At 39.9% G+C, this 26,536-nt stretch overlaps 1 protein-coding gene across 1 annotated transcript in view; it reads left to right on the top strand.

Moving 5' to 3' along the window:
- The first annotated feature begins 739 nt into the window (after positions 1 to 739).
- The window catches only part of LOC111671713 (contactin-associated protein-like 4), a 101,976-nt gene continuing 76,179 nt past the window's right edge, over positions 740 to 26,536 (top strand). Inside the window, exons 1-2 of the mRNA XM_023428877.2 lie at positions 740 to 900; positions 19,468 to 19,578. Of these exons, the coding sequence (XP_023284645.1) occupies positions 813 to 900; positions 19,468 to 19,578 (199 nt within the window). The 5' untranslated portion in view covers positions 740 to 812. The remainder of the gene's footprint in view (positions 901 to 19,467; positions 19,579 to 26,536) is intronic.

The raw sequence follows: 26,536 nt of genomic DNA, 5'->3' as shown, positions 1-26,536 counted from the left end.
CAGCTCGCTTGTATTAGAAGTTTCTTTTATTATCTCAGAATCTTGCTGGTTTGTAAAGGCGTGTTGAGTCAATCCATGGATGGATGGATGGATTACTAAACAGATCTAAAAGGGCTCAAAATCACAAAATCTTTTTGACAGATGCAAAATGACCAAAAAGACACATCAAAAAAATAAATAACACAGAGGTCGTATTAAAACCAACACAAAGAGACAAAAACAGCTTCTACTCTTTCAGTATTTGCGGCGGGTTTTTTGCGGGTGATTTGCTGTTATATGAGGGGTGGGGGCTTTTTACATATTCCCATCAGTTTATCCTCTATCTCTGGTCCTGTGCAAAGAAAGATGAGAATTGCATTACTACTTTCAGATGACTGAGACCTACAGTGCACAACTGCACTGAGAGTTAAGCATCGCTCAGCCACATGCTTTCACTGCTGTGGTGAAAGCGGTGGTGGGACTCCCTCCAGGAACTCTGAGCACTTCCAGGATCCCTGTGCGGGAGGCGGTGCGCTTGACTCGGACCTGCGACAGTCTCATTAAAGTCCTCCTTCCTCTTTCCTTCGCTCCTTCTCTTCGTTCCATCACTTTACGGAGGGCAGGCGGTGTGACAGCATCCTCCCCCTCCTCCTCCCTACTGGGTACCGGCCGGCCCCTCCGCACAGTGTGGCAGCAGGGCGACTGCAGCGCGCCGGAGCTGGAGGAGAGCAGAGGAGAGAAGCGAACAGGAGAGGAGAGGAGAAGAGGAGGAGGACGGACTGTCTCCCCTCCTTCAGGCGGGATTATACTCTGCAGTGTCCCGTCACTTCAACATGCCTTTGGGGAGTAAAAGACTCGCTGGGATTACTGCGCTGATCGGCTCGCTGCTGCTGCTCGGCTCCTGTGGGACAGGTGCGGAAGGTGAGCGGCTCCGTGCGCTTCCTGGGAAGGAGAGAGGGCTGTTGAGTGTTGTTTTATTGAAGGGACCCCCACGGTTTATTATTACACTAAGACATCACTCAGCTATAAGGGCATGGACCAACAATGTGGGGGATGCTGTGCTGATTCCACATAGGGGTGTTGGTGAGACTTTTAACTGATGATAAATTAAAAAAAGACAAATGAAGAAATGTATAGAAAACAAATAAGGATTCATTTTCAGCTAGGATAAAGTCAAAATAACTGGGAAATATGTTTAAATATGCACACTGGTTAATCTAGATATTTAAATTTTTATTCTAGGACTGCACTTAGAGAATGTTTTCATTGTGGAATAATCTACCGATTATTTTCTTGATTTTAAACAACCCAAAAACAAAAGACATTGATAACAGAGAAGAGAAAGCAAATCCTCACATTTGGAGAAGCTGCAACTTTAAGTAATTTTGCTTGAAAAATGACTTGAGTGGCTTTGAAAACTGTTCAAGTCATGACAAATTGACTAATTGTTTCAGTTAGTTGTTAAAAATCGTGATTCCTAATTTATTTTCTTGGAGCTCTCATTTTTTTTTTTTTTTTTTCCATAAAAATGTGAGGACATAAAATAGGGAATGTAAGGCTGCAGCTGCAAGTTGATCCCGATCAGTTTCTGCAGTTTGGGGAAGTGGTGCTGCAGCTCATGCAGTTTATGCTGTGAATTTAGTGCATTAAACAGTTGGCTGGGTCTGATCCGACCACCGCGGGGGCTCGCTGTTGAAAGGGAGCGCACATCCTCTGGGGATTTACGGCTGTCAAGTTTTAAGAGATAGTGAATCCCACAAGTTGCGTTCTTAGTTTAGCTTTTTCCAGCATTTGATGTTAGAGAGAGAGAGAGAGAGAGAGAGAGAGAGAGACTGAGAGAGAGAGAGAGAGAGAGACAGAGAGACTGAGACTGAGACTGTGGTCTGTGGAGATGTGAGGAAGGCTGCACAGGAGGATGCTGCTGGTCCTTCCTCAGCTTAGGAAAGGTTTCAGAAAAGATCCTAAAAAAATAAGCTCTTGGGTAAAAGGGGGATGGTCTTGAGAGAGATGAAAAAAAGTTGTTTATTTAAACGCTGCATGAGAGGAATGATTTTTAAGGACAGAGAGAATTTCTCCTGCAACAAGTGAGCTAGACAGATAGATGCTGTTGTCAAGTCCCTGTGTGCATATGAGGTTATTTTCCTCTTGGGAGGTTTTAATGACTAGTTCCAGTAGCTGCACAAGTGAAGAAGCGGCTCAGTAAAATCTGATGACCCTTCCTCCCCACTGTAATTACTGCACTCCCTTGGACTGATGCTGTAAATAAGAGCAGCTGTTTGTGTGACATCCCTGTAAGCAGACAGACAAAAATAAAAAAATAAAAAAAGATCAGTAATAAGCCTGATGGATCAGACGTGTTCACACACATTGTTAATTGGAGAGATGCAAGTTGTAAAATCAATGCTTGAATGGAAGAATGGATGGATGATGCTGCTGCATGTGGAGGATAGAGAGGGAGGGTGGATGCATTAAGAGGCATTGTGGTTTCTCAGCTGGATTGATTGTTTGGAAAGACAACTGTTATTTATTTATTTATCTATAAAGGGCTGCATTGATAGTATGGATTAAAATTGATCCATATTGTCTGTGTTGGCTCAGACACAACAATTTCTTGGGTGTATGAAGCCCTGGACAAAACCTGCAATTTTACTGGATGATTTCACTGTGCCTCATATATTTAGCTCTGCGGCGCACTGTGTATCAGTCAGAGCCTCTATCTTCCACTTAATGACCTGTCTTCTGTCCAGATTATACCTCCTAAGCAATGAAAAGGTTTCAGTTCAGTAAACAACAGTCACATCATCCATCATGTTCTGTAACATGGAGGGCAGGAGGTTTCTGTCATTGGCACACTCATCTCTGTCTCTCTCTGTAGCCTATGTCTCTCTTGCACTCTCACTCACACTCATACTCACACTTCTATACATAAGCTGCCTGTACCGCTCAGCACAAGTGGGCACTTGCACGTCTCTGGAAACAGGCTGTCTGACTATTTCTTTCTGAAACGTTTTGAAACTGACCATCCAACATTCATGCCCGCTTCATGCAGCGACTGGCCAAGCGTATCCTTCTCCCTCAAGCTCTCCTTTTTTTATTCATTACCCAACTTTCTTTTTTTCTGTATCGTTACTTTTGATATACAAATAAGTGCAACACTGTGAAAGCCTTGCAGAAGATACTGTGCAATGTTAGCTCCATAATTAAAGGGCATTTCCCCCCACCTACTGTATGTGTGTAGCTATTTGGTCCAACTGGATTTCTGATATGGTTGGAAAAGGTGACAGACCTGGCTCTTATATGTGAAGATTCTCACTGCTATCTGACCCGCCGCAATCTAACCCTAACCTAGAGGTGTGAAATTTAGATAACTCAGGTACGTGTTAAACCAGTGTGCCAGTGTATCATCTCCCTCACTGTAATTTTGGGGTTTGTGATGGTCACACATCGAGCTGCGGTGGCAAACTGAAGAAGTCAAACCATAGTGAACCGAAACCCAGAGGGATGCGGTATGCTCAAAATGAAATAGTTCATATGACAAGTCATCAGACCACATTGTGCAAACACATTTCTAGTGTTTTTAACAGGTGGAAAGGCTCCTGTCATAGATAGAGAGAGAGGCTACAATCAATTGCTCAAATGGGCACTTTCAGACAATGTACATACAAAAAGAGAGTACATGAAATTTTCTGCAAATACAATCATGGAAGAGCTTGTTGTGAATAATTCAAAATCCCCTGTTTTGGTTATTTTACTTTTAAACCAGATGCAACCGGCAAGTTGAAGGACCTACACAAAGCAATTTGCCGTCTTTGCAAATGTATAGTGCAGGCAAAAGATTTGAACACTACCAGTTTGGATGAGCATTTTTGCAAATACTGCTGAGCATGCTATGCTATCACGGAGAGCAGCTCCCCTCCCCTCAACTACCACTGGACAAGGCCCACTTCAGCAGCCCATAATCACCCCCCCCCCAAAAAAAAAACCCAAAAAAAACAACCAACAATGGATTCAGCCAGTCGTCAATAGGCAATATATTCGTCCATAGTGCACTATGTATTTTACAGAGAGTATTAAAAGCAAAGACTAACACAGTTATAGGTGGGAAAGTACAGGACAAATCCAACAAGACTTGATACACAAATTACAATAAGTTGTTTTGCCTCCCAAAACGCTCCAGAAAGTTCCTTTAAAAATGGTTTGATTAAGTTTTGATTAAGCAACTAAAACTTAATTAAGGTTCAGGAAAAACTCCCCCACATGGTTAAAAGAATCGAATGGCGGCTGTAGGTTGTGGATGGCACGTCCTCTAGTGGTGAAGTCATATACGCAGCATGCTCAGCCGTGCCCTCTGACCTCTCTCTAAGTGGTTTTGTGGCAATGTAACAATGTCACAGTATTGACACGGTGCTGCCTTTACTAGCAAGAAAGAAAAGTAATTATTTGCATGACTACAAGAGGTCACTTGTCAGGGAAATGTAAGTTGTTTTAAGCGTTTGAAAAAATGATCAGTGCCGTCACTCTTCTGGTGAGGATTCTCAACATCATTATCATCACACCATCGTCTTTATCACCATCACCTTCTCTAAAGGAGGGTGTCTCTTGCAAACAATCAGTTGCTTCCTCCTCCCACACACACTCTCCTCCCTTTGTTTTGTTACCACTTTGCTACGACAATGTACGGTTACACATATTTCTTTAGCATTTTTCTAAGATGTTAGAGAAAACACAATCCTGTCTTCATTTTGATTATTGCACCGTCAGAAGCAGCGGGGTAAATTCAGGAGCGTTTCATCCTTCAGATGGCTGAGACTGGGCTTGGTAGATGTGTTTGATTATTTAACCAGCTGAGGCTGAGGGGGGGGTCTTTAAGGTGCTGTTATTTCCTCAGAATTCATCTCCTCCAGTCTACAGCCAGACAGAGAATAAGTTGATGAAAGAAAAAAATGCTGGGAAGAAGAGTTGATTTAAATTTAGGTCTAGCTCCCTGATTCATATGCGAGCAGCCTTGTCTCATCAGAATACATTACTTTTCTATAAGCTGGTGGTTTGCACTGAGAGTACATAAACCTCTGAATAAAATCAATTTTGTGTGGATGTGTGAGACATTTTCTTCTGAAATCCCTGCTGTCCTTTATGCTTCATGAGATGGTGGAGTCCTAGAGAACCAGCAAGAGCAAAGTTAAATCAGCCTTGCTTTTATTCTTTAGTGTCATTTATGAAACTGTGCTGAGTAAAAGTGGAGTCATGAAGAGGTCCTGATTAAGTCAAGGTTACATAAAGATGGCAGCGGCTGCTGGTGTACGCCTGGAGCTGTCAGTCTTGAATCTAGATTTATTAATCCAGAGACAAGTAGTTAAGCGATAAAAGTGACAGAGAACTGCAGTCCATCCATCTGCCTTTGTGACCTGTGGGATTTTGTGTTTGCCCAAGGCTGAGTCCCCAGTGGATGTGAGCCTCCCTAAAAACAGACCCATTCATCAAATGGCCCTGTCATTATATCAGATGACTTGTTATCAGTCCAAGAATCGGCCACATTCTGCTGAGGTCACTATTCACTGTCACTCTTGGAAGCGGTGGGTATCAGCTACCAGCAAAAACACACTGTGTGTTAATGTGGAATGATATGTTTATTATATGTTGTAAATTATTCAAAAAATATCTCTGGAGATTGTATTTTTCATTTTTCTGGTACATTTAGAATATAAAAATAAGTGAGTAGTTCAGAAGTAGGTTACTGATGACATGCATCTTTTTTGAAACTATACATACTGCTCAGTAAATAACTTGAAGACTTGTAAAAGTTGTCATTGTTTTCACTGAACTGAAAATGTCCAAATTTCAGTTTTTTGAATCACATACTTTTCAAAAGACTTATCACTCATGTTGGTTTCAAAGTTCAGATTCAGTGTTGAAAAAGTTCAAAAATGACATTTCCAAGCGAAGCGGTTAAACTCTATCTGCTGACGAAGGTCATGTGATATATTCAAAAGTTCCAGAACAGCTACTAAATGGACCTTGTGGTGGCATTGTTCTCACAACGGCTCAAAAACTGAGGTCTCATAGTTACAAATGTATGCATTTCCTGCTTTTACTCTGAAGGCCACAGCCATGTTACAAGTGTTAATGTTCAAAAGAATCCATCTTGGAAAAACACGCCTTGACTCTGAATCCATTCTTTCTCTTATCTGTCTTATTTGACCTAACCACTGTGAGCATGATTTTCTATTATATGTTTTTTTTTTTTAACCATGTGATCCTTATGGTTACTACTGATGGAAAGACACAAGACTGATGATTGATTGACAGGTGATAGAGGAATATGTGCATAGCAGCAGAGTTGTTTTCTTTTTTGCTTTCAGATCTGCATTAATTGTTTTTTCGGGCAGTAAACACATGTAGCCTAGCGGGGATATGGGGGATGTGTTAGCAAACAGTTACCTATTTCCTCCTCCAACAGATATGGTGTAACATTAACATTCATTTGGAGTTAAGTTTCTGGCCGTGTGATGAATAAAAGTCCAATATTCACTCTCTTTTAGCTCGGTTTCAGTCCTCACCAGCTCCTCAGGGAAATATCTGGTTCTCTAGCTACAAAGTGGAGACTGTCCGTCCCTAGAAAAGACGTATCTTATTGCCACCCATTGTTACCCATAGTTAGTTATAGTTCATGATTATGACGAGAGCAAAGGAGGGGGTCAGGTGAGGTAGTATAAAGAGTGACAGTCAGGAGGCTGGGGTGTGGATGGGATGGGTCAACCAGACACAGCACTTTGACTCAGGAAACCTCAGTTTGTTTCCCATTTCAAACCGATAATCATTGGTCTTTCTGTCAACCAGGACCATTCCATAAGTTTAACTGTGTTTCTTATTGTAACCATGAGGACAAATGCCCGCTATGCCTGCCACCATAGGGGCACTATTTCAGGAGACACTGCTGTGGGTCGTATCAGAGGCTAAGGAAGTATATGGTCATTCATGTTGTTCACCAGCTAGTTGCTAACTGCATGTGTCTGTCCACTGTTTGGTGCTGGGAAGTAGCGCACAGTAGGTTTTCAGAGCTTTGCTGCAACTAGCTGTCTTCTGGCCTGCAGTGTATTTTTCCTTATCCCCTTTTCCAAGAACAAAGCAGAACCGCCTTGGTTACTGTCCAGCTGATTTTCAAAGGTTCATATACCAAAGGGTTGTACTTTTCTAATTGAAAGAGATCAGTGATCCTTCAGCCAAATTCAACAAAGGATGGCCAAAATGTCATTTATTATTAAGGGAAACAAGTGGTAAAAGCTGACCCCAAGCCAAAAAACAGACACTAGATTTCTGAGTGTAATGGTTGATAAGAAAGAAAAAGAAGAGGAAGTACTCCAGGAGTTGGTAGAAGAGAGTGTACAAAAACAGAGAAGTGGAGGAGTTTGGTTCTGCGCCCTGTGTGGACATTCATTGCAGTGACCCACCATCTTTAAGCCATGCATTGACACTCCCAACTCCTTCTCTCATTTCACCCATCACTGAGTTTTTGTGTGTGTGTGTGTGTGTGTGTGTGTGTGTGTGTGTGTGTGTGTGTGTGTGTGTGTGTGTGTGTGTGATGTCAGATTTGTTTGCCTGACTCCCCTCATCTAACCTTCACACGGCTGCAGCTCTGTGGTGCACGGCAACACAAGTTTTTACAATAAAGTCCTGCCCTTCTGTGTCACAGTCTTACTTTCCTGCCACTGTGTTGACGTTAGTATAAAATCGTTTTTCAACGCAATTACGTTTTCTTATTAGAAAAACCTGCTTTCGTGAAAAAGCTTACGCACCCTGAAGATGTTGTCACTTTCTCCATGACAATTATAACAAACTGTCAGCTGACTGTCAGCTGAGCTAAACTCATCTGAAATGAAAGTTTCTGTTTTTACAATAAAGAGGTGGGCAGACCAATAACAAACATAAGCAGCACACTGCCACTTTTTTACTCTTTTCTTATATTCACATTTCAGTGGATGCCATCTTAATAGACTTTGATCTACAGTTTTTTTCCATCTTTTTACTCATGCTGAAAACCACTGTCTTGCAAGGATATGGTGTTTAAACATCAAGTCCTCTCATGTATAAACTCCATTAACAATGTCTCTTAACCACAGTAGCAGTATCTCAAATTTTACATCAAATAAATGAAAATAAATGTTTTGTTTCTCATTCTACTCTTCTAAAAATGACCTTTAAGTGCAGCTGACTTCACTGTTGCAGAATGAAATGTGTTCATATTTGTAAGTTAGATAAGGAGACTTAAGCTGGAAAAAAATGGCTGTTGTTGAGTCAGTAGCTCTTGTGCAGCAGGCTGCTTTCTGGCAGAGTGTGATTTCACACTGTCTGTCATAGAAACTTGCAAGTATTTGATTGGTTGTATGGAAAGAAATTCTTTCTTTGCGTAGAGAATTAATAGTCTTCAGAGAAATTAATGCAAAACTAGGGGTGCCATAATATAAATTTCTCCCCTTCGGTTCCTTTATACAAAGAAAAGAGCAGGCACAGCCGTTGATACAAAGTGGACCGTCTGGTTTCGGTTTGGCCTCCACAGTTTATGACGGCTACGAGGGCGGGCCACGTTAACCAAAGGATGCAGCTTATGACTTCTGGGACCAGGGCTGCCCAAAATAACGCCTTCCTTTGCAGCTCAGTTCGAGGTTATTACAACATTGATCTTATTTTCATAGTTCTGGCCATCATTCAATCAGAGATAATAACATTGTACTCACCAAGTTAAAGGTACCTTGTAGAAATTTGACCAATAGCTGCACTGTGGAGTGAATTATGACCCTGTTTTGTTTGTCTGGTGCGTGCACAGGAGGATGCACATGTCGCACAATGTAATACACATTTCTGTCAATAGATTCACATTATTCCACTGATATGAAGGTGGTTATTATCTTGCCATTAATGCGGCAATTTGCCTGCAAAGGCAATGAAGAAGAAAACCATGAGCTACTAAATGTGGATGCAAGAAAAAAAAAAAATGCAGCTCTGAAATTGCTCCAAAAAATAGCTTTGCAAATGTTTTATGAGGAAGAAGAAGCTTACAATTGACAGACATCGTAACAAACTACAATTTTCTGTATTATTGTTTTGCATGTGCTTAAAGGGATCAGCCTTTCCTTCATGCAGTACATCATCACGTCTGTGTCCTCGCTTATTGCTGCTCCCGTCCCAATCGATTAAACTGAAAATTAACATCAGAATAGTTATAAATACAGGTGATTATGATAGTCTGTATAATTACCTAACCCGCTGCTTTGACCTTGCCTGTTTCCCGTTTAATGACAGCCCTTATGTTTGTTAGCTTGAGTAGGGGAGCACTACACAGCGGGAGCGGGCCAAGTAAGTGCCTCTTGAAAAGAATAGTAATTATAAACATTAGGACACTTATTTACTGAATCCATTCTGACCTCCCTCTCCTTATGTGCAGTACCTTATGTAATGACACTGGACTTCTGCTCACCTCAAACCAGACCTCATTTAACTTCCACATAATTCTCCACGATCCTATCTCTGTAGTTTTGGCCATCACCCCAGTCTCTTTTGATAACATTTCACTCATGACACAATGCAAGGTCCAGTTTTAGTCCAGTTATGTAATTATAACAAATGAGAAGGAAACTACAAAACCAGACCCAGGTTGTAAGAGAAACCCTGAAGTTTCCTTTTACAAGAAGCATTTATCAATGTGGGCTATTATTTTGGATTTGAGAGTTGGTGAAAAGACCTTGGGGAGCTCAGTAGTTTTTCAGCTGCAGGATGTCACCTCAGGACTCTCTGTCCTTCCCACAAATATAACAAAATATAAAACAGGAGCATGTAAACACAATATTTATGAAACGTCAACCAGAGAGGAAATGATGCCCTTTCAGCAGTGCCTATAAAAATAATTCATCCCTCGAGGGAAATTATCTAATGTGGATATTTTGACAGTGATCAACAAAAAAGATATTTTATTGTCAAAAAACACATGAGTTACAAATAAGAAAATACCAATTACTTTTGCATCAGCCAACTGGTTTCAGAAGTCCCATAATTAGTAAGATGGAGAACACCTGTGTGTCCCCTGTGTGTTGTCAAGGAGATTCAGTTGATTGCAGTATAACAACACCTGTATCATTAAGCTCCGTCTTTTGTTGAGTCACTATGGTGGCCTCTACCTCCACCATGAACACAAAGGAATACTCCGTGAAAAGGTATTCATTACTCTCCATATACTAGTGATAGTATGAATATTTTTGTGTGTGAAGAATGTAACCTTAGCTTCTTGCATTTTCACTCAGCTGCTAAAATACATCCTCTGTTGTGGCCACAAGGATTTTGACATGTTTGAGGATGAAGCTGGAAATCAGGAAAATTAAATTGAATTGATATGATGTGAAGGTATTAAGTTGAAAAGTTCATGCTGCGACTTAATTTCAGTATATAAGGAGATCACTGATAGCAAAGGTAAAAGTAATGTGAGGTTGTCAACGAAACGTCAAACTTCGACATGGGAGACCACCGTTTGTTTCCCATTTATAACTTTGGTTGATCGTTCTTGCATCGTACCGCTACACTTTCATTTTGTCACTACATTTGGAGGACTGCACAGGCCTCTTTTTCCCCTTACTGAAAAAAAGGCAATGCTCTGCTTGAATGTTTGAAAAATCTTTTAGAAACTTCAGTTCTTCTCCACCCACGGGGAAATCCAACTTTGCCAAAGTTGTAGAGGCAAGAAAAGGAGTAAGAGAATCATTTTTTTTTTTTAAGTTTTTTTTTGTTTTAAACAAAGTGACTTAATGTCCTCCCAGTGAGAAATATGCCATTCAATGTCTTGTCGGTATTCTGAAATCCAAATACGAACCATTTAATGATATTCTCATCACACGCTCCACGTGTCTCCTCAAGGGTCCATTAGTAGACGTGATGTAACCTGCAGCAATTGTCTCAAATCTGAATAAGAGTGACATATTTCACTGTGTAATTTTTGAAATTGTCTTCCCTTTACTAATGTGTTTGCATTTGTTTTATTTTGTTGCCTGTTTTAGCACTCTGCGTGTGTGTGCGTGTGTGCGTGCGTGCGTGCGTACGCTAATGTGACGAGGGTTTAACCTCAGACTTCAGATAAATGTTTTAATTGCTGCTTTGTTGCAGTTCATTTTTCTTTTGATCATTTAATTCTGCTGATTAGGTCTGCCTCCTGTGGAGCCACATATTAATGTAGTTAGCGCGGAAGAAATTGCATCTTTGTTTTCATACGGCTTCTCAGAGAAAAAAAAAGTAGTTAATTATGTTGCAGAGAACAGTTTATCTTTGAGTGTACTCTAAATGTAATTTTCTAACCAGGGAGGTCTTAGATGGTGAGAGTCAGCAGAATTACCGGCGTGCCTGGTGTGTGTCACCAACACACAGATGAACAAACATTTCTCTCGTTGTTAGCAGTCAGCCCAGCAGCACAGCGGCTCAGTTAAGCTGTCAGACTGTCGGCTTCCAGTCTGCAGCCAAAGCAGGCACAGGATTCTCATCAGTCTCAGCCAAACTGCTCTAACAGGCAAACTATTAGTTTGACTTACACTGCCACAAAACGGTGATGATTATGGATGACTCCACAAAATACGTTCGGGTGACAAGTTTCAGAGGGAGTAAAAAGAAATGGAGAAGTGAATTTACTTATGAAGACTTCGGGAAAGGAACCATCAATCACTGCTCTCTCGTAGTTCAGTGTGAACATAATCTGTTTTTACAGAGAAAACTAGTGGCTCTGTGAAGCTGCAAATACCTTTTTTGTAAAGAAATAAAACCGTAGATAAAAGTTGAATTCTAAAATGAGTTTTTAGGGATGTTGGTCTGTCGATCAGTCCACCACTTTGGTCCAGACTGAACTACCTCAATACATGTTGGATTCATTGCTGTGAAATTTTGTACAGATATTCATGGTGCCCAGAGGGTAAATCCTAATGACTTTGGTGATCGCCTGGCATTTTCTCCTGTAACACCATGAAGTTGTCATTTGTGGTTTTGAGGGAAGTTCTTTAACAACTATTCGATGAATTGTCATGAAATTTGATACACACATTCATGCCACCCTCAGCATGAGCTGTCATAACTTTGGTGATCCTCCTCATCAGGTAAAAATGTTGTCCGATACTTTGTTTTATGGTCAGGGCACCTCTGTGCTCCGTGGTGCCTCAGTACGACCTTACAGGGGTGCTTGTGTAGCTATGGACTAAACTTAATAAGCCAGAGGGTTGGTTTATCATGTTGTGAGCAGAGATGTGCATGGCGGTTTTAATTAGTTTATTTGTGTGAGAATGTGTTCAAATTAGCTGGGGAGAAATACAATTCATTTTCTCTGAACATTAACTATAATATTAATATTACTGGTTGTCAATTCTGTACAGTTAACCACCATCAGTGTTTTCGTTAATGCGAAGTGGCACTAAACACAGCACAGTAAGTGCAGCTGAGGCTGGATTTCATTTATTTTGAAGGTATTTGGTCTTTAACCAAACAAACCGACCAGATGATGGTGCTAACTGGAAAGTTAAAGGTTTACCAAAGTCATTAGGTTTCAGTCTCTAGGTTTGTGAATATTATGTCATGGCTATCCATCCATTTGTTTTGCTGAGCTTTTTCAATCTGGACCAAAGTGATGGACCAACTGACAGTAAGAGAATTTCACTCACAACCATTTTCAAGGCCTGCACAACAATTTGGATTTATTATTTTTTTCTTACTGAGACACACCGACACAAATGACAATACTGTGACAGTGTGAGGTTACACATGTGTCATGTCACAGTCACACATATCTCAGCTTTTTCTGTCCCAACACAGGCGTCTGTTAGAGACAAATCTGTCAGTCAGCGATGCTGAGCCTGTGCTCACTGCTGTGGAACACTTGCTGTTACTTCAACCTCAGAGAATCACTGTAATGTCTATGCACAACTTGTTTCTCATTAAAACTACAAAATAATCAGTTTTACAGATGACAAGGCCAAGTTTGTTTTACTCAAAGTCAGAATATAAGATGTCATCTTGAGTAATGAGGTATAGAAAGTTTGGGTTTTGACATTAAGTGTCTTCCCTCCACTTCTCTCTGCTCATGACCTTCACTCTTGTTTGTTTGGATACACATGAGACCAGACTGAATCGGTACTTGTTTGATTGTTAGTGGATTGTCATGTTTTGACTCCTTTTAGTTTGAGTGTGCCTGTCAGCATCTCAAAAACCTAGAGATTACAGGATTGATGATGAAGCTGATCCTGCTCTGAGATTTCCAATAAAAAAGGGAAGACAATAACTGTCTGGAAAATAGGCTTTTTTTTGTTTATATCTATTCTAATGAAACCGACTGAAACATAAGTCTGAATCCAAATCCTTAAGGATATGTGTTCAGGTAAAAGTAATAAAACTGAGTGAGAATGTTAGAAAGGATTCATTAGTTGAGTTTTTCCTTGTAAGTTTGAAAAGTTGTTTAGTGTCAGTGGAGGTCTGTGCACCTTTTAGTTTCCTGCACAGTTTCTACAGTCACATGGTGCATAAAGCAGATAAACCTTTCTCTATAGGCACATCTCTGGTTAAGTGTGAGGAGTTTGACTCAAACAAACATAAGGAAATCCAGCGCAGCTGTTTTCCACTCGATGATGGCTGTTGTGCCCTGAAGCGCAATCTAGTATCGTAGGGCTTCATTTTCTTGCTTACTCTGAGTAAGGGAGGGAGGGAGACTGATCAACATGTCGACTCTGACTGTCTGGGACACTTGCGAAGTGTTGAACTCTTTTACCTTTAGTTTCTTTTTCTTTTTTTAGTTTTTTGAAGTGATGGATGGTTCTCATCAGTATTCAACATCTCTGGATCTGTTATTGTCTCTCTGGGCGCTAAGTTATTTCAGTGAAATGGTACACTGGATGATATACTGCAGATGATTCTGTTTATGTCTCTCTCTCTGTCTGACTTGTGTAACCCTGTGCTTCATGCCTGAAACACACAAACCACATCAGTGTTGTCATTTTTCTCATATTTATTAATGTCTGTAGTACACACTGAGCATGTTGTACTAACAGAAGTTTTGAAATACTCCTTTCCTGATGAATACTGATGACCTTAACATGTGAACAGCATTTCACTGGTGTAGCTGGTCGAGGTAAAACTAGATTCAACTATATTATATACAGTTTGGTAGTTGGAGAAAAGCAAAATTCTGCTACATAAATACATTTTTCAGAAAAAAAAGAAAAAAAAAAACTTGTAACCAGTAATTAAAACTGTCAGATAAATGTAGTGCAGTAATATTCTGTCATGTAGTGGAGTAGTATAAAGTATCATAAAATGCAAATACCCAAGTAAAGTTTTGGACCTCTCCCACAACCTTCTTCCACCAAGTGCATCCTTCTTTAGTTGTTTACTGACTCCTGGTCGATGATGTTTGACGCCTACTCAGTTGATGCTCTGACTGGTTTAGACCAGCTGATGTCTGTAGTGCTCTACACTACTGTTCCTCTTCGGGGGCCTTCATAATTTTAAGGTGTACAAGTTGAGATCTTAAGGTGATAAACGGTTTATAGTAGGAGGTAATATTGAATTATGGACCAGAATTAACTGGAGCAATATTACATATAACTCTTGCTTCTGTGCTGATGGCATGTGCTTGCACTCCTGTATATCTGAAAACACGTATCTACAGCAAACCCACCCAGAAACATTAGACAGGTTTAAAGGAGCTTCACTTAGTTTATGTAGAATGAGATGGGGTCATATTAGGTTTTTACTGCTGAAGGCTGTGGCAGTATTATGTTGGTGTTTAGTTCCCTTCTGCTGTCAGTCTAGTAAGTTTTCAAAAATGTAGCAAAGGGGCTGTGCATTTCTTGTAGCTTTGAAATGCCTATTTCCATGTATCTGCCCTGGTCAGTGGCTGGCAGTTCAGGAACCTTTTTACCTTCATTTTCCTCTGAGCCTTATATATTTGTGCTTTACCTTTTTCTCACGGTCACATTTTAAATGTCACACCTCCTCCGAGGAAAATCAGCCTCACCTGTTTTAACACCTCTGCTTCTTCTGTACAGCTTTTCTTGCCAAGGCCTTGCTCTCATAACGCATTATCCTCTGAGGTTTTACTGTGCTCATTTCACCTCTCTAAACAAATTCAACTGTATTTTGCAGTTGGTGCGCTGCTATTATCCTCGGCTTGCTCTGTGTCTCTGTCTGCGTCTGGCCTGGCAGGATGGTATTAGGGTCTGTTAATACCTTCACAGGTGGCTTTCTTTAGTCAGAACCGGAGAGGAAAAAATTTAAGTTCGATGCATATTAGTTGCACTGAGATCCAAATAGACCATTAAAAGAAGTCACACTGTCTTGAAAATAGCTTGTTTGATAAAAGTTTGTGAGCTTGTCATCCTGTAAAGATAAAAGTTGTCCTAGTAACCATAGCTACGCACAGCAGACCTGTCAAGCTTTGGACTTCCCCACATGTTGAGGCGATGTGTGTGGGGGGTTGTCATGACACAGATACTGTGTTTAAAGGGTTTTAAGCCTTTCCAAAATCAAAGACATAAGAGCAAAAGTATAAGGAATTAATTAAATGGTGTGTTTATCTGCTCTAACTAGTTAGTATTGTAATGTTGATGAGGCCGCAGTTTACTTCTGGAACCACTTGGTTTATTACAGAGGCAGGAAAGGTACAGCTTGGCACACTGAAAACTGGCACAGAGAATATCAGCAGCCTATTTCTCGCCAGGCAAAACACAACTTCAACAAGCACAACCAGCGGGCCAGCCCTCACCTGCGCCAGCAATCACCAGCAGGCACTTTGACTTTTACCATGCCATCCTAATGATTGGCAGAAAGTCAGTTATTTTGTGGAGTTACGAGTTATGTTAAAAAAAAACGCCCTGTTTTCAAGTAGCATATCCTATCTATGTGGAATCCTGGATTCTATATCAGATTTTAGAGTAAGCAGCCCGTCCTGCTCTTTATTGAATTTTAGGAAGTTCAGATTCCAGCAAAAAGAGTCAAACTCACACGCGTTACATTTGCCAAACGTATTAGACGTTTTCCTCAAAGTCCTTTTCTCTTGTAATATTAACAAACAATAATGCATACATCTGTACTGCTATGTAAGTATGTAAGTTAAGCAGCCAAACATTGTTATGTTAGAATGAAATAACAAGCAGGTGTTTAATTTTTCCTACTTATAATGTGAAAGCTAACTGGCTCTTCTCTGCAACGCAAGAACAATGCTATTTATTTTGATGTCTTTCATCAGGTTTTTGCCTATTACACTTTATCCTCATTCTTTTAGTACAATATCAATATAATCACCATGCATATTGTATGTTTCGACTATTTTACATGGTTCTTGTTTTAAATTACATGGAAACATTAAAAAGTGAGCAGGAGACTATTGTGGAGTGGTTTAGTTTAATTAGCTAGATAACTATAGCTGAAAATAATCTGCTAGCAAGTTGCAGTTCAGCAGGAAACAGACAGTTGCTAACTGAAAATGAGAAGTTTTTGTCTGCCTCTGACTGAAATCAATGACCCATTATTCAAAAAAAAAAAAAACAATCAAAGAATTTGAAGTGGTAAATCTGCTCCCATTATCAGTGTTAACTACATAGCAGCTGCAGAAGAATGGAAAGCTTGTTGTTGCACCTGTCAACAACAGTAATTACGAGCAGTGAATTGACTTGTCTTTCAGCCCACATCAGTATTTTTCTGCATTTTTCAGATATAGAAAATGTACTTTTCAGCTCAGGACATCACCTGATTAGGTGTCTTTTTTTGTCTCTGCTCGAGCGTTGCTGTCTGTCAAGATATCAGTGTCAGAACAGGGTTCACAAAAGCCATAAATCCTTGAGTTGTGGCTGGGTTGTTTTCTTTATGATATGCATAGGCTACTCACTGCAAAGTGTGCAGTATTTTACTTGGAATAGTATTGCATTTAAGGCATCTTACTTTGCATAAATGAAATTAACTGAAACATAAGGGTTTTGAAAATTGAGAAGTGTGACTACAGTCACTTTTACGACTAACACATGAATGTACTAATTGACAAATATGTTAGGGGTGAGCAGAGGAGCATTTGGAGTGAGATGTACATTACCACAGTTTGGAACCTTCTATACTTCAGAATTACTCTTGGAAATAGTATAAAGTGTGGATTGATGTGAAAAGCCGAGTTTCTTACAGATTCCTTTTCTGACTGACGATGCAATAAATGACCTGAGTTTGAATGTAAATGCACAAATAAACTGTGAAGTGCTTGCAGAGAGGAGAGGCGTTAGACCTAGGTGGTTATGACAGGCTATTCAAAACTGTCAACAGCCTGTGGTTTATAGTTTCGGGTAATGAAAATTCCTCTGTGCTTGAAATGAAGTACAATAATGTTGACAAAGTAATCTCAGCTGAAGCTTTGTTGTCAGAGAAGGGAGACAGGACTCGGGACCTCTGAATGGATTGTGAATAATCTGAACTGGCTGTCTTCTCAGTGCTGCAAAACAACGTCCATGTGACAAAAAGAGATTTTAGACTACGCTTACAGAGTTATCATAGAAACACCTAAACATTTGTAATTAATTAACAACCAGGTATTTCAGTAAATACTGCTTCCCCTATGGATAAATGACAAATTTAGTCACAGCTTCTGTTTTATTACTGCTTTTGTCAGCAGGGAAACGGCAGCTCTCAATTCAATTTCTTGTTAAAATTCAGCATGACAGACACTGGCTGACACAGAGAGCTTCAATTTGGGTCTTCCATTAGACAGGTGGCAATCCAGTAATCATTTTCAATATAGCACCGCACTCTGTATTTTTGTAGTTTTTCCATTAAAAAGTGGCCCTTATGTCAATAAAGACATATTGACAGAAAGACAATTGATATGAATTCATCAGACGTTTTTGTGTGTATCTCTGTGTGTGTGTGTGGTCTGTGTTTTCATTGAAAAAAATATATATATTTAAAGGTTGGAGCAAAAAAAGAAAAAGATGATTTTGAACAGTATCTCACTTGCAGCCCCAGTTATGTGTAACATCAGAGACGCTCAAAAGTTATTAAAGCAAATCTGAGACTACATCTAGGATACATTAAGTTGCCTAAATTGAAGAACATATTTCATGTGAAATGAGTCGCAGTCGTTTTTTTAGGGATCTCTGTCCACATTGAAATACTTGTAATATAAAACCAGCTAAATGTCTTCCTCTGCGCCATCTTTTGACACAGCATACAACAAAACTGCATCGCAGCCAACAGCTGGTGAGGAGTTGGACAGACAGCTGACCAAATCAGTGTTTCATGGTCGGAAATACAGGTTAATGACCACAGCTGTGCAGCATCGTTGGCTACATTGACAAGCAGTCTATGATTTAAACACTGGCCATTTTGCAAAAGCTCAGATTTGTGGAGAGAAATTGCCAGTTTAGTGTGGATGTACTAGTCAAATCTCAAGTTAGAACCAAGTCTTGGACAAATCGGCTTATTAAAAATGTATCATTTGATGATGCCGAAAAGGATAAAACGATGAAACAGTAGCCGCAAATGTACACAATCAATGATACATTAAAAGTGTACAGTGACTACAATTTCTAACTACTTCTTCTGAGCTAAACCATGATCTTTCCTCAAACCTAACCATGTTGTTTTTGTGTCTAAACTTAACCAAACCTTTACCATAGCATTGCCACAATATAAAAGGATTAATTATTTACTTTTCAACAGTGCGCTCCTATAGGTGGTAGTTTAATTAAGAGAACTTGCTGATAGACTGTAGATATACGACCTGTGTTCATGTAATGAAAAGATATATGTCACCAAATGCAGCAGTATGGCACTTTCACATGTGAGTAATTTGTTTTGGGATGAAAATGCAGTTTTGTTTTACAGATGCATCAGCTATAGTCGAACTATCAGACTGTGGCTGAAAACAGAAAATACTTCCTTGCTGGCTTAGTTGAAAACCTCATTAAGCAGTTTGTTGATATACAGTATTTAACTCTGATTCCAGTGCCTTTCTGTAATAAGTATAAAACAGGAGAACATTGAACACTGGCCGTAATATTCTGTTTCTACAGGTCCCAGGAGAAGGACTGTGTACATATATCATAGTCCTTGTACTTTAATTCTGTTTATGCCATGCAACAGTGATATCCGTTTACAGATATTCATTGTCCATGACTCACTAATTCAGAATTAATTTGTACTCAGATTTCTTGTCCTTGACATTCAGAAACAAAGTGTATGAGGCGTGAAAAGGTTTCCACTGCAATGTCTGTTTCCTTCCTTTTCTGGAATTAAATCGACTTTTTCCTGCAACTGCAGCCGTCCCAACCTGCAATCACTTTGACAAAGCCTCAACTTTAACCTTTTCATTAGAAGAAGATATCTGTATTTCCTGCTTCTGCTTTTAACACAAGCAGCAATATAGCACACTATAATACAGTATATTGATCTTTCCTAACTCTTATCCTTGTCTTTTTTTGCTTTGTGACTGGTTAACAGAGGTATGTGACAACCCATTGGTGTTCAATTTGCCACCGTCATCCTTCAGAAGCTCCTCCCAGCTGTCCAGCAGCCATGGGCCGGTCTTTGCTAAGGTCAACAGGAGAGAAGGTAAGAAATCATCACTGCTTTTGTCCATTGCCCAACTTAAATGTTTTACTACTTGCAATGACAGCAAATTTCAAGACAGATTTATACCTAGGACATTGTCATAAATAATAACTGTTTGGCGTTCTGGTCCAGGTATTGACTGTGGTGCATGACTAGGCTTCATTTATTTGGCACAGAACTTTGCACACAGGGACAACCAAGTGTTTTAACCTTCTGACTTTAGAATTCATTGTGCAGACTGTGCTCAAATCCTTTGACATAATGTCTTCTTAGTGTGTGAAGGAGGTGGAGGCAGCGATGACATCCAGTCAGGCTTGATGAGTCTCCAGACAAAGTGCTCACTCAACGCAGTTTAAATTTTCATTTATTTGGCTCGCCACACAAGCAGCAGAATACCCAGCATATATTTATATTTATGGGTAAACATGACACATTTAAGTATGTTCATTTGCAGGAATGGGATGTTTTTTGATTTTTCCAGCACAGTTTGGATAAAACCACGCCAACTTCCTTTTGATGAAATCCTCAGTAGAGCAACCGAAGCCTTGACCCTATCCAATATGGAAGTGGGTGAGGTCTCATCTAAATTGGATTCTAAAAAAAAAAAATACAAGCAGATAAAACACACCTCTCTCTTGCCATCATATCTTGAGATTTTTATTTAAATTATACTCCTGAAGTCTTTTTTCTAGGAGTCCATTATTGGGTTAAAACCAGTACTGTGAAAACATTGTTTTAGTATGAAATCTCCATGACTTCATGTGTTTCGTCCTGTATCCACTGTGTCCTCTCTCATGATATTGTGATGATATAAAACACACCTAAGAAAGTTGGAGTTAACTTCTGCATCTCTGTGTTTGGTAACCTTTATTGATTGGAGTTTGCTAGGTTGCAGCCAACGCTGGCTATCAGTCTACATAACTGAATGTAAATCATCAATGAGGGCATTTCCAGTGCTGCAACTTTCCCATGTGCAATTAACTATGTAAACAGGAAGTTACACTAGCATTACCAGCTGTAATGTCTTCAGCTCAGAAAGAAATAAAGCAGCTTTTATACAGTGAAATTCAGCAACAGATAGGATCTTTTTCTAGATTAACAGAGTGAGTACGATGGACTGGTGAAATGAAAAACTGCTGCATGTTTCTTTTGATTGAATCATGGTTACGTGGTGAAGCTCAGGACACGGCCATCAAGCTGGACAGGCTAACTCACTAGTGAAATGACAGTGAATCGTCACTGTCTGGTGAGACTCATAGCAGTTGACTGTGCCACAAGGAAAGGTTCACTGCAGGTTGAATTTACAGTCATGACGTGCCGTCCATACTATCTGCTCAGTTCACCTCTGTTGTTATTGCAGCAGTCTACCTGCAGAAGAGATGTACAGCGGCATCAGTGATCAACAAACAGCACATTCTGACGGGTTTTTCATCATCACTGCCGACTTCAATCATGCAAATTTAAAGATGTTTTGCAGAAATTCCAATTAGTAGCCAGTTTGTGTGGTACAACCCACTCTAATTTAGTGATGTGTGAAAAGCTAGTGTGCACTTCCATTATAACTAGGGTAACTTTGAACTCAAGAACAGCTGGTGCAACTAGATCCTAAAGTTTTCAGTCTCTTGTTCCATCTTTGTATGTTTCCTTTGTGTTCAATCACTACATCCAACTCAAACATCATAGTTAGGGAAGTGTAAATACAAAGAACATCATGGTGACAGTGTGTTGTTGATTCCACTTAGGTGAAATTTGCTTCTTTTTTTTTCTTTTTTTTTTTAAATCCATCACTGGTCTAATTTGCCTGATCTTCACAGTTCCTTAGATGTATTTGAAAAGTAAGCATGGATGGTTTTATGTCCTGGAACTATTTGTGCTAAAGAGGCTTCTGTTAGCTCAAGCTCCCGGGTCAGGTTAATGCTCTTCTCTACACTTTTCTCTCACAGCAGTGACCCTTTCCCTTTTCTCAGAGTTGTGTTTGAAAGCATGAACAGTGAAAGGTTTAGAGTGGAGGCTATCCATAAAAAGTTTTGCCTTGTGCAGCTTTAAACTTGATGCACTTGGTCAGTTGTTGACATCAGCTGTCGAGATGCACATTCAGGCCAGTGAAATGCTGGGAACAGATTGATGTCCCTCGACTGTACAGCATCTCCTTCTTTTTCACTCTGTTCTGTGGGCTGTGGTGGTGCATTTTCTTCCTTGGTGCAGAAAAGAGTCTTTGCTTCTCGACAAGACGCTCAGCACAAAACATCAAAGGCAAACCTCAGCTGGTTTCACACAGTCTGAGAGATGCCTCTGTGGTCACTGGGGATTGGAGGGGAGGGATGCATAGATAAAGACAAAAAAGATAGGTAGGTAGTTCGATAGGACAGCGATTACTGCCAACTATATGTATTATATATAGAAATGCATCTGAATTATATTAGACTAGTAGATCAAAAACTCTCCACAGGGCCATCTCCCCTCAGCCGGGGTATAAATCTGATTCGTGATTCACTAACCACAATAAAAATTCAAGAGGGAGCTCTCTGCTGGGTGCTGATGTGGGGCTTTATGGAGGGTTATCATGGCTTGTTTTTGGAGGTTTGTAGATTTCTGCATTTGCCAGAGCAGAGGATCATCTGGGATTTCTTTCTCTTTTACTCCTACTATAAGAATAATTTGACCAACTCTGAGACAAATTTAAGATGAGCCACTTGAATGTTGCTTTCTGAGTGAGTTTGATTGTGGAGGCTGTACAGTGTGTCCCTGTAAACACAGTCCAACACATTGTAGGAAATGAATGCGAGAGAGAAATTGTTGTTCTCATTTCTTGGCTCTGTAGGCACTGCTGAAACAGAGCCCATCACCCAGCTGAGCCAGTTCCTGCCGAATACAGTATATAGTATAAGCATATGATGTGTCTTTGTGAAGTGTATTAATTCAGTCAGAGCTGATTCAGGATAGATCTTGAATTTTCTTGGGTACCGGGAAGGATTTGTAACGTGTGTCAGTGGTGAAAAGTAGAACTGAAGAACGGTGCTAGTTGAAGTGTCCTTTCCATCACTAAGTCGTTATAACAGACTCCAAAAGTCTTTTATCAGATGCCAAGTTGCCAGCTGGGATGTCGAGGTTACAAAACTCCCACATGCCTCCTTGGCCCTCACCACTGCCAGTTAGTCTCATCCTGGCTGGTCAGCCCATATGGGGGCTGGCACTGAAAGGACTGTTCTCACATGGTGGCCAGTTAATCCCGTTCAGGCATCAGGGTGCTTCCTTCATGTCCAGTGTTGTGGCTATCTGTATATGTACTGCTGTATGGCTGCACGCTGAATGGGGCCAACAGCAACGGGAGGAAGCAATGGCCCTTCACTGGTGCAAAGTGGACAATTAATTAATTTGGGGAAAGCCCTGGCACTAAGTCAGTCCTCCCTTCATTCTGTTGAAGTCCAAAAAAGATTATAGGGAGAGGCCAGAGAGGTGAGGGCCTTGACACAGAGCTCACCAGGGGCCCTCCATTCTGGTTTAGAGGCCAAAGCTGATGGCAACAGACCAGAGGAAGGATGAAAGACAAACTTGTGATGCGAAAGTTTTTCCTCCAACCAGGCAGCAGGCGTGGGTCAAAATATTGTGCGAAATAAGATGCATGTATCAAGTGACTCACTTCTATTTATAGTGTAAAAGAGCAACTGTCAAGTGATCACACAATTGATCACATGTACATATGCTCAGAGAAGTCATATCCAATCAGAGACATACATTGACTCATCTACTATATTGTACATTCCTTTAAAAAAAAATCCTTAGTTTATTATGTGGTATGTTATTCTACAAGAACACATTCGGAGTATAATTATCTTTTTTTAATTAATCTTATTTGTATGAAATCTCCAGAATTAATTAACATGGGAAATTAACATCCGTTTAATACATTAATAATGTATAAATATGTAAATTGGCATAAAGTAATAGGAAATAGATTGAAATGGAAAAATGGAGTATTCATGACCAAGTGCAGACAATGAGGATGCAAATTAAAACAATGTCTGTTTGTCTGCAACCCTGGAAAATGCCAAAAAGAAAATAAATGTTGCTAACACTGCTCTGTTCTTAATTATATTGCCTCAGCTAATGAATTATTATTATCTACTTGATATACTGATTAAGAGAATGTCTGAAGAGTTAAGTCAAAAAAGTTTGATAAATTGTTTTTATTAATAGGTTTGTGTGTAGGAGTAAAAACAAAGCATTTTTAGTTTCATCTTGCACAAAGTGAAAAATTATACTTTTAGCAGTTTGATAAGTATGAGCCCTGCTGTGACACCCAGAACAGGACTGAGGCAGTGGAAACACTCATAGTGCTGTTGTTATGGGACAAACCTGGCAGTCTTCACACTCCATCCCAGTGGAAGTCTTGCTGTGTGTTTGTGCCAGAACACTTGAAAAAGCAATGATCTATTATCCGACACTTCCTCACAGGTTTGATTAGGCTGCATGCTGTATATGTGCGCGAGGTAAAGAGATGAGGGGTTGAGGCCCGTGTGATTCATAAAGCTCACACTCAGATTTTGGTGATCACAATGGAAGCTTGATTGCACAGGATCGGACATCCAGTGCTGATAAAGACGCTGAGCAGTGGATGTGAATGCCCCTTTTTTAAACTGCAGATATTATTAGCTGGTCAACGATCGCTATTTCTTCCTCTCATTCTACCCCTTGTATTTTCTCATATCTCCAAAACCTTTCACTTTTTTTTTTTTTTTTCTTGAATTTTGCTCCCTTCTCCCTCGAGTATGACCTTTTACTTTCATCATTTATCACCTCTCAGTCAGATCCTGCTCCACCACTCTCTCGTTGTACATCTTGTAGTGTGTGGTCTGTTGTAATAGTAATTTAAACTTTTGGGCTGCCAAGAAAACATTGAGACAACTTCATTCCATCTTATAGCCAAATGTTAATGAGCATTTAACATTTATAGGCAAATGTTAATAGCAGTATTTAACACCTAAACGCTCTCTGTTTTTCAGTGGGCCATACTGATAATTGCACATTAGAAGCACTGTAATTATGCTGAAATAGGCTTCATCAGTCTCTAGTAATCATTTTCTCGAAGTAGTAATTTAGATTTGAAAAGGGGATTTTAACATTAGCAGCTGTAGGTTGAAGTGAACTACGTGGAGGGAACCACAGAATCGCGTATTGATCATTTATGTGCAACCTCTGCCTCTCCAGGAGCCCATCTGACGCTGCTCTTAAACACCTTATCTGGTTAAATTCCACCACTCCTCCACTAAAATCCTCTTAATTTGAGGTAGTCACTCTCTCCATGAATCTAACTATATGGGTAAATATTGTCTGATTCCTTGACAAAATGCAGGTAAATGCTTCTCACCTTAGCCTTCTCTTTATATCGCTTCTACATCCCTCACTCACTTTACTGAAAATAGCCCGAATCATTAATCCATGACAGCTCCTTTAAAAAGCACAGACAATTTTATGCTCCTACTACTCAACCTATTTACTGGTGTCACTAACTGTGGTCCAGATATCTAATTAAACCACATTCAGTCACATGAATGAAATGTGTGATAATAAACTTGATTTATATGTTACTTTCAGAACATTAAAAGGCAGCTAAATTTAGAATAACGGAAAAACAAACCTGGAGGAGCAGACAATGTAAACAACTCTAAAACATTTCAAATTAATCTGACGAGAAAAAGGGAAAGTTAAAAGCAGAATAAGTTGGAGACCCTCCTCTCCAGAAACATGACAATACTGCTCGTTTGTCCATAAACTTAAAACCATCAGTGTCTAAGGTTTTCTGACGAGGAAGTTATAGTAGTGGTGAAAGTAATTACTGTCACTGGCGTTGGAGTGAATGTCACAACTACTTCGATGTTTTCTTATTGCAAAACATTTTGGGTTGGGTGAACAAAATGTGTGAAACAGGAGACTTCAGTTTAGGTCCTGTATTGTACAAATAGTTAACCTGACTTTCTTGGTGTCTTTTCATGATGATCCTTCTCTGTTCTTTACCAAAAAAACAAACACACAGTGCACAGGACTACTAACAAGAACAGGACAGAGGATGGGAAATGTGCAGTACATACATGCAAAGGTCCAGTTCATTTTTCTAGCAAATGTGCAGTCGATGTGCTTGCAGTGTTATGTACAGTCTCAGATCTCAAGTTTTGGGCTGCATGCCAGTGGTGTGCGGTGACTTTTGCCGAACCGAGCAGCCAACTGCGGCTAACATACCTTTTCATCAGACTAGAAGCAGCAAATCTCTAAAATTCAGGCCCTGTCCTGTCTCACGATTTTATGCTGCCTGTTTCCCCTGTGCTGAAAGTCTCTCTCCTGCATCTTGATGCTCTCTGCCTGGACATCTTCATCTTTCTCCATCCTGTCTGAAGAAATGTTAGGATTTTTCTTCTGAACTGACTAAATCAAATTTGCAATATATAAGAAAAATATGTAAAAATAATTTCTATGGTAATGTTCAAAAAATGATATTACAATTAAGTAGATTATTGCGGTTTTAACTATAGAGGTCATGGATCACAAATCAGAAAATGATTTTTCTGATTTTATGCTAACAAGTGGCATCCAAAAAACTTCAGCTCATGCAGGATCGGAGAACAGACTGCAGGCAGGAGTCCGACGACAGATTCCACACTGTACTGGTAATGCTTGGTGATGCCTGACAGAGGTCTCTGTTTGATCTGTTAGATTAAATTTACTGGGAGCTGTCAGTGCAGTGTCCAGCTCTTTTGTCCATATATTTTTGAGCCAGAGATCCAAACTGTAACAGGCCTTTTTCTGTGCTTTCAAATTCAATGTGTTTTGTCCATTTTATACCTAAGTTTAATGCAGATGTAATAAGGCACCTTGCTTACTTTTTACATTTCTACAACTGTCACATGGTTCTTTTTGAAGACACTGTGACCTGTGGGTTTGTCACATATACTGTCCTTGTTAT

Source organism: Seriola lalandi, unplaced genomic scaffold, assembly GCF_002814215.2.
Source record: "Seriola lalandi dorsalis isolate HSWRI2012SDOR001 ecotype SW California unplaced genomic scaffold, Sedor1 jcf7180002054885, whole genome shotgun sequence".
Taxonomy (NCBI): domain Eukaryota; kingdom Metazoa; phylum Chordata; class Actinopteri; order Carangiformes; family Carangidae; genus Seriola; species Seriola lalandi.
This window is presented reverse-complemented; position numbering and strand designations above follow the sequence as displayed.